Raw genomic sequence first — 12,964 nt, forward strand, 5'->3', positions numbered from 1 at the left:
TCTAAAACATTCTACTGTAAACTAAAGTGGAGATTTTTAGTTCTATCTGGGACATAAGTGATATCTGTGTAACACTTAGTACATGCTAGCTACCATACGCAACTCCTAAATTTAGATTCTTGATTTAATGCATGAGCATTTTCTAAATCATACTTTACTAGTAATAGGATAACACAGGGAGTGTTTATAAAAAATTGTTTATGTTGTTTTCAAGCAAAATTAAATTATGTAACATATTAAGTATGTTATGATTTTATACATTTATATAATGTAGTGGTTGCCCTCATTTCCTTCACTTGAGAACAACCATCCTCATAGATGTTACTAATTGTTAATGTATCCAATCTTTTAAAGGAAAGTATTTAATTGGGGCTGGTGTACAGCTTCAGAGGTTTAAGCCATTGTCATTTTGGCAGCAAGCATTACAACACAGGCAGACGTGGTTCTGGAGAAGGAGTGAGAGCTCTACATCCAGATTTCTAAGCAAAAAGCCTATGGGTCTGACTTGGGCTTCTAAAACCTCAAAGCCCTCTTGCTGAGACACATTTCCTCCAAGGACCCACCTATTCCAAGAAAGAAACAATTCCTAGTCCTTCTAAGTAATGTCACTCTCTGATCACTAAGTACTCAAATATAGGAGCCTATGGGGTGGGTCATTGTTATTCAAACCACCAAATACATAATGAATGCCCATCAGAGATGATGGAAGTATGAACTTTAGGTTTTTCTGTCTGCTGGAAAGTCTTTCTGATTTATCAATCTATAAGTTAATATCATTATGAATAGGGCTTATATTCCAATTTAAATAATGAATCAACTATTTCTTTCCCAGAGGAATATATTAGATCTTAATTAAGTATTTGACAATAGTCTACAGGGTCATCGATATGCTATATTAATATCTCTTTTATGAGTTACCTAATAAAGATTTTCTTTTGTTCTCAATAATTTTAAAGGAGGGATTACGCTATCAAACAGTAGGGGATTAATTTTATTAACTTGATACATTAGTCAAAATAGAAGACTATTTATGGTGCAAACAATGGATATGAAATCTGGAAAGATCCATAAACCTAATGATCACAAATGGAATTCCTCCAGGGCATCTGGGCTTAGTAAATGCTAGCATGTCCACACAGTGTCTTCACCAACTATTCTTCCACATGGAAATTTCTGCTGACTCTCTCTTTCACCAACCCTTTTTATAGAAGTCTGAAAGTCATCTTTGATTGGAACCCAAAACTAGTAAACTCATTTTCACTAATTACCTCTTTAAAGACTGTTCCTCCAAAGGTAATCAGTTATTGAAAAAGTGAGTATTGAGGTCATAAAAGAAAAATTTGAAGAACATATAGTTTAATTCATAACACCATGTTTCACTTTTAAAGTGTTTATGTCACATACACATAATTAAGGTAGTATATAATATACATTATTATATCATAGGAAGTTAATGCATCATTTTTATCAGTGTTGAATTATCACAACATTACTCCTCTTTTCTTAATTTTATATCTAATCTGTACCAAATATACTATTAAATTGCTAACCTTAATAAATAATACATAATTAATAGGATGTTGAGATGATGATGCTATATATGACTGATACCCATCAAAAATGATGCATGTTTAAGCTTGAAGCTTGCCTTTTATGCATGGGGGAATTGTCTTCAATTTCAAAGCATGGTTATAATTTTGTTCATGCAAATTTTAAGTTTCACATTGCTTTCTGTAGTCCTTTATTATTTTTTTTCAAATTTGAAAATACTTTTATTGAAACTTACCATCAGTTTCAGAAAGTAGGTAGACCTGTTCAGCTATTGTCAAACCAAATAGCAAAGTTTATAATAATTTTTGACAGTTAAAAAATACAAATTACCAATATCAGAATCATATCAAGGATGACTTGGGCTGATCTTTAGCTGATGAAAGAACAAATTAGACAAATATAATAAAACATATAAAACTTTGTTCTGTAAAATGCCACAGGCATCTTATTAGATAGTAGGTGGTATCTTGTCTTTATTCTCAAACAGTTATGTTAAAGTACTCTAATGAGTTTTCTTTGGCTTTAGCAAACTAAAAATGAATGACTGAATATGTTTCTGGAAAAATTATCTATCTTCTAATATCTTCAAATCACTTCTATAATTCTGGAGACAGAGAACTGATTTAGACTTAATAATGTGTTCCCAAGCTTCGAGGAAGCACAACGTAACAGAAGAAGAAATTAGACAAAAAAATAGGAGAAGAACAGATGACAGATGAGAAGGGAAAGAGAAGGGGATGGAATGCAGGAACTACTGTGGCTTGGGAAGCATTTAAATGCTTAAATTAGTCAAAATTCATCTGCCTACCTACCACCTGTGTACCAGACATAAGGGTGTTGTCTCTGTGATGTCAGAAAGTAAAACTTAATCCGAGCACAAGGAGTACTCTAGGTAACCTGGAATAACGTGTAAAAGGCAACTAATGCTAGACCACCTTTGCAAACAAAGAATAAAATAGAAAACCAGAAAAAGATTTTACTTTTAGAATGAAACAAAGCAAATAAATCATGTCTACCTAGCAGCAAAGCAAGAAAGGGTGAAGGGCATTTGTAGACACCACTGAGGAGCATTGCTTACTGGCGTGTTTCCCATGGTCCTTGGTCTTTCTCATGCCACTCAGGACCACTTCCCATAGATGACACTTCCCATAGCAATCTGTGCCATCTCACATCAATTATCAATAAAGAATATGACCTACAGACTGGTCTGAAGGCAATCAAAAGGAGGTATTTTCTCAACTAAGTTTCCTTTGCCCAGATAATTTTTTGTCTACTTGACAAAAAAAATCATCTAGGACATGGTTATTTAAACATGTGTGCTTAATGGAAGTTCTATTCCTGAGTTACACTGCAGATGAGGACTAATGCTATGTGTGGGAGCACTGGTATGTTAATTAATCCAGTGCTGTTTGTGGAATGGTATACCATGTCCTTTATATGGCAGGATCAGTGTGTATGAACCATGAACTGAGGTGTACACTTTAGAGAGAAGAAACATGGCTCACTATATCTAGTAGTGTCAGTGGTCTTTCTTTCTCCTCTGAGATCTAAGAAAAGTGTCTAACTTCACTTACTGTTGTGAACTTATACTTTAATTTTCTAGATAGCTACAAGATAGTAGAAATTTTTTCCATTACTTATTGAAAGGCTCATCACTTGAAAAACTGTGCTTAATGAAAAGTGCTGTGCTGGGAAATTTGCATCCTCTTTCCCTGAACCTAGAAACCCTACCTTCTATCACATTACAATCAAAAATGTAATTGGAAAGGGAAATAATTTTGGGTTGAGAAATGCTACTGAGAAATTTCAAACTACTACTTTTTTGTAAAGATGAAGGGAAAGTTTTGTTCATGTAAAGGGCTTATAGGAATGGACCAAAGTATAGGTGATGTTTTCTTTTTTTCTCATGGGTAACCCCAGTGGACTCAGGGAAAGGTTGGAAAGAGAGGGTAAAGGGGTGTAACACAAGGCCCATGATAAACTTTGATAATATTTTCTATGAACTTCACATGCATGTTCAAAATATAGACTCTAATAAAAACAAAATTCAAATTTTTTTAAAAATTGCTTTTCTTTTGCTTTGTTACAAAAATGTCTACTTTAAACTATAAGATTCATTTGAAGTTACTAAATGTTCCTTTCCTCTACCTCTTCTGCTGGTTTTGTAGGTGTATAGGGGACAGAAGATTGAAATGGTATAGGAAGATTGGGTTGCAGGTCTTCGGCAGGGTTTCAAACCATGTTTCTGTTTTGAGAATACATCCTAACCTACACAATCAGAGATTGCCTCTAGTAGATTAGAGTTCCATTTTATGTAAATATCATCTTGTAATAAGTTTGAGATATTGCAGTGGAGTAGTGTTCAGAAAAACAAACAAACAAACAACAACAGCAAAATATTACATTTTTTATCGAATATTTTTTATTTACATTTCAATGTTATCCCCTTTCCTTTACTCAACCACCTATCCCTTCCTGCCCTGACATTCCCCTGTGCTGGAGGGTACAGCTTTGTCAGGACCAAAGGCTTCTCCTCCCTTTGGTGCCCAACAAGGCCATCCTTTCTTCCATAGGCCTGTCCATGTGTCCTCTTTGGATGGCGGTTTAGTCCCTGGGAGCTCTGGTTGGTTGGTATTGTTCTTATGGTGTTGTAAACTCCTTCAGCTCCTTCAATTCTTTCTCTAACTTGTCCATTGGGAACCCCATTCTCAGTTCAATGGTGGACTGCAAGCATCTGCCTCTGTATTTGTCATGCTCTAGCCGAGCCTCTCAGCAAACAGCTTTATTAGGCTCCTGTCGGAATGCACTTCTTGATATCTGCAATATTGTTTGGGTTTGGTGGCTGTACATAGAGAATCTGAAGTGAAAGATTAGATAGTTAAGAATGTATCCTTCTTTTCCAGATGAACAACGTTAGGTTTCCAGAACCCAATTCTGGTTACTTTTAACAGCTTAGGAGTGCCTAGTCTGGTCAGGTGTAACAGCTTAGGAATTTATCTTTTATTAATTTGCAGGAATATCAACAGTCTCATGATTATTTTATTCTTAAATTCCTCTAGTTTAGCCTTAAATTCTGAAGTGTTTCTAGTTGTATCAGTATTCATGACTTTGGAGCTAGTAGGATTGAGAATGTGAGGCGTTCGCGATGACATTTAATAAGCAATAGTTACTGTCTTAAGAACTTGAATCTATCTGCTTTTGTCATGTGCTATTCGCTGTCTCACACCTACAAAGCTGCCATCAGAGGAAGAGAAGAGGAACATGTGGTAACTTCAAATCCATATTAAAGTTCAAAGTAGACATTTTTTGTAACAAAGCATAAGGTAGCAAGAGAAAAGCAAAACAATATTTCAAATTTGTTTTTATTAGCGTCCTTATTTTGAACATTCAGGTGAGGTTCATAGGAAATATTATCTAATTATATCATGGGTCTTGTGTTAACACCTCTTTACTTTCTCTTTCCAACCTTTCCCTGAGTTCACTGAGTTCTACCCATGAGAAAAAAGAAATCATAATTTTACCTTCCTGAGTCTTGCTAATTTCCCTTCCTATGGCAATTCTGAGTCTAAACATTTGCATCAAATATGATGTTGTTCTTTTGATGGCGGGAAATGGAGACTACTCTGTTGTGTTTAAATACCGATCTCACAATCCTGTCGCAGGACAGGATCTATGCTGATGGCTTGAGTGAATGGCACTGCCGTAGGCACAGAGGTGCAGTGACTGCTTCGTTTTACTGACTCGTACTTCATTGAGCACATTCTCTGATATTATAAAGCTGAGTCATGTGGTAGTTTCTCTGTCTCTATCTGTTTGTCTGTCTGTCTTTATTTTCTTGAGGAATTTTCACAGAAATATTCAAATTTTTATCCCTATTAGCAGTGTTTATGGAGTTTTTTCCCCTATTTCCACATCTGTGTTTGTTGTCCCAAGGTTTCTTAAATTGAAATAGAATCTTCATCCATTTTTGTTTTTCATATCTCGACACAAATATATTTAATCAACTCTCTATGAAATGAGAATTTTTAGAAATTTTAATGATATGGATTTGGTGGCACATACCTCCAATCCCAGAATTTAGAAGGCTAAACAAGTTTGGTCATCAAGCCTTTGCCTCAAACAACACCAAAGGGAGACATAGGGATAGCATACTTCTAAATTATTTGCTTCTGTGCTCCTCAATTTAATATTGACTTAGACTTATACAACAGAGGATACTACAATTGTACTGGGAGAGGCATCTGTCAAGAGTCTCCTTGACCTCTCTTTGTAATATTCCTTCCTCCCAACTGGAGACAGAACTCTGGAGCAACGGTCTTATGACCTAGTATTAAAAAAGGAAAGTCAGAGAATTTCTTTATAACTAGTATCTATATTAAAAGATGTAGAATGTTTGAACAATATTTTCAGGTTGTCTTTCAAATGTTTTAACTGAAACAGAATAACACCACTCCCCTATCTATTTATGATTACCTTAGAAAGAAAGCTTTGTCCTTATGATTTCTGCCCTGGGCAAAAAAAAGGGGTTCTATCTCTCTGTCTCATTTTTGTGTAATTGGGAGGGCCAAAGCAATGAGCTGGAGAAGATATTGTTTTTGAGCCCTTATTTCTCTCTTTTAGCTCAAAGCCCACTACAGTTTGGCATCTTCTGGTTGTTCATATTCCCTGTACCTTTCTATTTACTAACTTGCTTGCCTAAAGACTATGTCTAATTGCTGAAACGCTATGATTTAAATACGAATTACACTAAAGACAGAAGGAAATTCCAGACATAGTAAAAGAAACTAACCAATTCTCACAATTGCTAAGCATTCTGCTAATTAGATGTTTTCTTTGAGATCTCACTGTTTTTTTCATTGAAAAGAATCTTTGGGAGATGATGAAGGACTGACAGGTGTGAATTTTGCCATGCCACAACTCTTTTGTCTAAAATTATAGTGGCATGTACTGAAGCCAACAGCTTTCCAGCATAAGGGATAGATGGATGAATGAGAATGGCACGTCCTGGATCTCTAATCAAAGTATCTGAAATGGCTGTGGAAATGGTGGGTGCTGAACTGTAACTGATAGAATACTGCAAGCCTGCTCTGAATAGCAGCAAAGCCTCCTGCTCTAGATTTCTTGAGACAGAAAAATAATTGAAACTTTTTAATATCCTGAGTGTTAGACTAACTAAGGGAAAGCAAGGTTTCTGGTAGCATAGGAAATACTTAAATGTTTATTGTTGTATAAAATCTGTATTATGTGAGTCAGACTGTTACTGATGGGTTGCAAATTTGTGTCCAGTGACTTGTAATATCTATTTTGTGCTTATCCTTGTAGGACATGGTAGAAATTACCACACAATTCCTGCTGTCTCTTTTATGTTTCTGGTGATCACCATTGTGAAGAATAACTCTAGTATGTCAGTTTTAGTTTCTGTACTGAGAGAATATCATTCACTGAAGTAGCCAATTTTGAGGAAGAATACTGGAGCATAATGTAGGAAAATGTCAGACTACAGAAGAAGGCTCTTAGTGGGGAAGGCAGAAATACAAAATCTATAGCTCATACTTCAAATGCAGAAAGGGCGAGATTATTTTATAGCAAAATATGAATGGCCATACCCCAGGAACACAAATCTAAATTGTCCCAAATACCATGTTACAATACACTTATACTTTTGTGGAATTTTATCATGACGGAACAAATGTATTTAAAATTAGGGTACTTTTCAAATCCATTTGTGGAAATAGACAGTAGCCAGATTGCAGCAAAATGAAACAATTCTTGCTGGAGGCCACTGTTTTGGTTAGGGTTTTACTGCTGTGAACAGACACCTTGATCAAGGCAAGTCTTATAAATGACAACATTTAATTGGGCCTGGCTTACAGGTTCAGAGACTCAGTTCGTTATCATCAAGGTTGGAACATGGCAGAATCCAGGCAGGCCTGCTGCAGAGAGAGCTGAGAGTTCTACATTTTCATCTGAAGGAAGCCGGAGGGTTGGGGATTTAGCTCAGTGGTAGAGCGCTTGCCTAGCAACCGCAAGGCCCTGGGTTCGGTCCCCAGCTCCGAAAAAAAAAAAAAAAAAATGAAGGAAGCCGGGAACAGACTGGGCATCCTCAGGCAGCTAGGAGGAGGGTCTCAAAGCCCGCCCCCACAGTGACACACTTCCTCCAACAAGGCCATATGTTCTAATAGCGACACCCCCTGAGCTGAGTCTATGCAGATCATCACAGCGACTGATGCTACTCATCACTTTCAGAGTTTTGAGTTGGTGGAGGCTATGGCTGTACACATCTAAAGGGATTTATCTGTTAGTTATACAGACATTAATCAAATGGGAAGTGGGCAATAAATTACTTTGTAGAGGTGAAGATAACCTAAGATAATTTGGCTCTGGACCTGTAATATTGGACTCTGACAATAATTGACATTCTCATCAGTTACTCATCTCTGTAGAATGTGTAATATAAGTATAATTTTTTTCTGGGAATCTGTGTCAATGAAGGCCTCTCTCTTTTTTTTTTCTATGTTGCTAAATTTCTCCATGATAAAAACATATGCAAATTTGAACAACAAAAGAGAGAATCACAATAGAAAAGCAGACAAATCCGTTTCAATGACAGAGAAGCTATTAAAGGAACTGAAAGCACGAGTGTTTTTATATTAGGTCTATGGGGCAAAGACAGTTATAGAAAGACATGATGGACAGATCTGTGCACTGAAGACAGTAACGTTCAGGAAGCCTAGCAATGAGGAGCTTCAAAGAGGATTCTTTCTTGGGAGCACAGATGATTCGTTCCACTAAGAATAGATATTGCACCTCTTCCTTTGGCATCCTTTAACCTTCCTCAGTCGCTGTGTGGCAGAAAGCCCTCTCGTTCCTCAAATTCATTCAGCAATAAATATCAAATGTGAAATAACCTATAGCAACTTGAAGCGGGTTTTCCTTACAGATTACAGTTCACCGCTGAGAGACTCACAGGAGATTGAAATAGAAACCACACTCTATCACTGAGTAAAGCCAATGTAGAAACTCAAACAGAAGCAGAGAGAAGACCCACGGAAACATGCTGCTACTGGCTGGCTTCTAGATTCATGTTCAGCCTCACTTCCTGTACAGCTCCAACCCAACTGCTTAGGGTTACCACATCACAGTGGGCGGGGCAGCCCCGAATCAATCAGGAATCAGGAAAATGAATCGTAGATATGCTGATAGGCCAATTTGATGGAAATTATTCAACTGAGGCTCTTTCTCCCCAGCTATGTCAAGTTGACAACCATGATTGGACACAGTACTGCCGTATGCATTGAATCATACCATACAAAGTAGTCAATTGATCACTGATACAGATGAAGTCTAAGGGAGGGAGTATTGAAAACTCTACCAGGCCCTTCTTTTTTTTTTTTTTTTTTTTTTTTGGAGTTGGGGACCAAACCCAGGGCCTTGAGCTTGTTAGGCAAGTGCTCTCCCACCGAGCCAAATCCCCAGCCCCTACCAGGTCCTTCTTATCTTATTGTTCAACTTTCCACAGTTTTAAGTCACTGTGCCCAACATGTTTCAAACGAGTACAAGATATTTTTACATACAGAAATTGAGGTACTATTCTCATAGATTTTATGCTATTTCATGTTACTGCTATTGCTATTCTTTTTTTACTGTCAATCGCTAATTTTCTTACTGTTTGGTATATAGATTAATTACTGTTTACCAAAGAAGTGTATGATATACACAAGCAAATAAAATATTCATGGGATTTGGTTCTGTGATATTAGCAAGCCATTGCTGGGGCCCTGGAATGTTTCCTGAATCCTAAGTAGGATGGCAGTAATCAATAAGAGTTAAAAGTGGGGTTGGGGATTTAGCTTAGAGGAAGACAGCTTGCGTAGCAACCGCAAGGCCCTGGGATCGGTCCCAAGCACAGAAAAAAAAGAAAAGAAAAAAAAAAAAGAGTTAAAAGCATGGAAGCCTTAACTGAAGATGAGTCCAAGTTTTATTTATAGAATTATTGAAGGAACCAAAGCAGTACTAGTAGTCTAGAAGCAGTAGGAGAACTTAGTAATCATAAGTACTTTTCATTATGTTGGGATTTTAAGGGTTGGCAGGGTAAGAAGAAATATAAAAGGTTCTCATGTACCTAAGATGGCCTTAACTTGCTCTACAGCTGGGAATGGTCTTAAACTTCTCATCCTCCTGCCCCTACCCATCCAGTGCTATTATTATAATCCCTGGATTATGTAATGTAGTGCATTGAATGCAGAACCTTTTTCCTGAAAGACAACCATTCTATAAACTGAGCAACATTTCCAGCTCATTTTTAATTCAATTAATTTTTGAGTATTTAAAAATATTAACAAGAGCATTGTGGAATAAATGTTAAGAATTTAATATCTCATAGTTATAATGTGTCATTGTGATGATTTTCCTCTAATATAAATTGCACACTACGGATTTATACTCCTATGTAAAACTACATTACAAACTACAGTATAAGGCTGATAAAGGTATAAAATAGAAAAGATTCAAATAAAACACATATACCTTAATGTGGCTCATGTGTCCAGTGTATGTGTTAGCAATCAGTATTATTTTAATTTGAAATGGAATTAATTAAAATGTAATACAATAATGTTTCATTATACCAGATATAAAAGCTAAATATTAATAAAGATGGTGACTTCATCATTAGATAGTGCAGTTATTAAGTAGTTTCCTCCTCATTGTATAACATGGTATTAGAATATAGGGCAAAGGAATCCTTGATTACACCTTTTTCTTTTGTTCAGTGCCTAAGCCTGCCACTGAAGCAATCTGTCACCTCTCCTTAGTTTTATTATAAAATGCTAGGTCCTTGTCTTTAGGTAAGAATATCATAAAGCTTTCTTTTATTATAATTTCTACATATTTTCCATTTTATTTTCATTTGTATTATTTGAGACCTATAGATATGCACATAACCTGTTTTGATCAAACCCATCCCCCTTCCTCTATCCCCCAATTTATCACTAAATCTCCCTTCCTCTCCCTCTCTGCTGTAGTGTGCCTTTCAACCCTATGAGTCTGCTTAGGGCTGCTTGTATGCTCATGTGCGTAGTACCATCTACTAGAACATAGGTACCCTCTTAGGAGCCACATCCAGAAACTTATTTGCCTTATGAGGGAGCCATAATTTTCCAATAGCCCTAGAGATTATGATGGGTTTTTATTAGTGCCTGTCCCATCTATACTGGGATCTGGGCTCCATTGGTCTTAATACAGTTTCTCTGAACTCATTGACCAATAGCCATGTCATGCTCAGCAACAATTAGTTTGCTGCCTGATTCTTTTTTTTTTTTTTAATTAACTTTAGTATTTCTTACTTGCCTTTCGATTATTATTCCCTTTCCCGGTTTCCGGGCCAACACCCCTCTCCCTCCTCTTCCGTATGGGTGTTCCCCTCCCCATCCTCCCCCCATTACCGCCCTCCCCCCAACAATCACGTTCACTGGGGGTTCAGTCTTAGCAGGACCAAGGGCTTCCCCTTCCCCTGGTGCTCTTACTAGGCTATTCATTGCTACCTATGAGGTTGGAGCCCAGGGTCAGTCCATGTATAGTCTTTGGGTAGTGGCTTAGTCATTGGCATTGGTGTTCATATGAGGTCTCGAGCCCCTTCAAGCTCTTCCAGTTCTTTCTCTGATTCCTTCAACAGGGGTCCCGTTCTCAGTTCAGTGGTTTGCTGCTGGCATTCGCCTATGTATTTGCTGTATTCTGGCTGTGTCTCTCAGGAGAGATCTACATCTGGTTCCTGTTGGCCTGCACTTCTTTGCTTCATCCATCTTATCTAGTTTGGTAGCTGTATATGTATGGGCCACATGTGGGGCAGGCTCTGAATGGGTGTTCCTTCTAAGCCTCTGTTTTAATCTTTGCCTCCCTATTCCCTGCCAAGGGTATTGTTGTTCCCCTTTTAAGGAATTGCTGCCTGACTCTTAAAAATCATTCTACCCTCTTTTGCAATGATTTCTGAACCTTGAAGGGGCTGAAATAGATGACCATTGTAGATAAGAACACTGCATAAACTCTTATTCTCTGTCTCTTTGAGCACTTGTGGGTCTCTGTTATTCACCATTGTATTAGTCACATTCTCTAGAGTCAAAGATTTTATAAGATGACTGAGTTACTCTGCACATGTATTTTATTTCAGATGTGGAACAAATGGCAATTGACTGGCTTACCAGAAATATCTACTTCGTGGACCATGTCAGTGACCGGATCTTTGTTTGTAATTTCAATGGCTCTGTGTGTGTCACCCTGATTGAACTGGAGCTTCACAATCCTAAGGCCATAGCAGCAGATCCCATCGCAGGGTAAGAACATCACCTTCAGCATGCCTAGTCTGAAAATATTCTTATTAAAAGTGGATCAAAGTATGACATAAGGGTTTGTAGAAAATAAGACTTTAATATTATTTAAAAAGAAGTGTTGACCAGCATTGCAGGGAGACAAAGGGACTATACCTGAAAGATACCACAGACCTAGACTACTACACCAACAACCTTACCTTTACCCTAACTGCTTGTGGTCTCGAAAGAACCTCAGTGTAGTAGTATCAGGTTAAAGATATAGAATTTTTGAAGATTTACAAGGAACTATGGAGGTAGCACATTTCAGAAAGGCTCCTTGAAAGACACAGTCTTTATTGACTTGAATAACCATAGCATTTAGTATTTATAAACAAAATACAATATAGGTTCAAGGGTACTCCAACATTAAGGATATCTTTGTGTTCAGACTATTTTTAAGTAAATATTAATATTTATGGCTAATAATATTATATTAGTGAATGCAACAAAATCCATTTATATATTTTAGTTTTTTTTTTAATTTGTGATTCACTTCATTGATTTTAAAACAGCCCTTAAAAGACATACTTTTTTTTTTAAAGATATTTACTTATTTCATGTATGTGGGTACACAGTTGCTGACTTCAGACCCACCAGTAGAGGACATCAGATCCCATTACAGATGGTTGTGAGCCACCATGTGGTTGCTGGGAATTGAACTCAGGACCTCTGGAAGAGCAGTCAGAGCTCTTCACCACTGAGCCATCTCTCCAGCCCCCTTTAAATAATAGAATCATTAACCTTTTGCAAATATTTTCTTGCTTCTTAAAACTATGATCACAGATATTTGAATTCCTATGGACTTTGTTCATTCATTGGGAAATTCTACGTAGAAACAATTCCCGTAGTTTACAAACATGACAGCAGAATAGAAAGAGGAATAACAAAGAGGTTCAGGCAGTTCCCAAATTCACCTGCTCACCAGCGTGAGGCAAGGAGACTGGAATCCGTGTGATCGAGTGCCGCTTAAGTCGAAAGGACTGTTGGTGTTGAATATGTAAATTGTAGCAGATTGGAAAACTGGAATTTTCTTCTGATTGTCATTTCCA

At 37.1% G+C, this 12,964-nt stretch overlaps 1 protein-coding gene across 1 annotated transcript in view; it reads left to right on the top strand.

Moving 5' to 3' along the window:
- Positions 1-12,964, top strand: part of LOC116900137 (low-density lipoprotein receptor-related protein 1B-like) — a 324,045-nt gene that overhangs the window by 82,274 nt on the left and 228,807 nt on the right. Inside the window, exon 4 of the mRNA XM_032901911.1 lies at positions 11,717-11,879. Coding sequence (XP_032757802.1) covers positions 11,717-11,879 — 163 coding nt within the window. The remainder of the gene's footprint in view (positions 1-11,716; positions 11,880-12,964) is intronic.

This window comes from Rattus rattus, chromosome 5 (genome assembly GCF_011064425.1).
Source record: "Rattus rattus isolate New Zealand chromosome 5, Rrattus_CSIRO_v1, whole genome shotgun sequence".
NCBI lineage: Eukaryota > Metazoa > Chordata > Mammalia > Rodentia > Muridae > Rattus > Rattus rattus.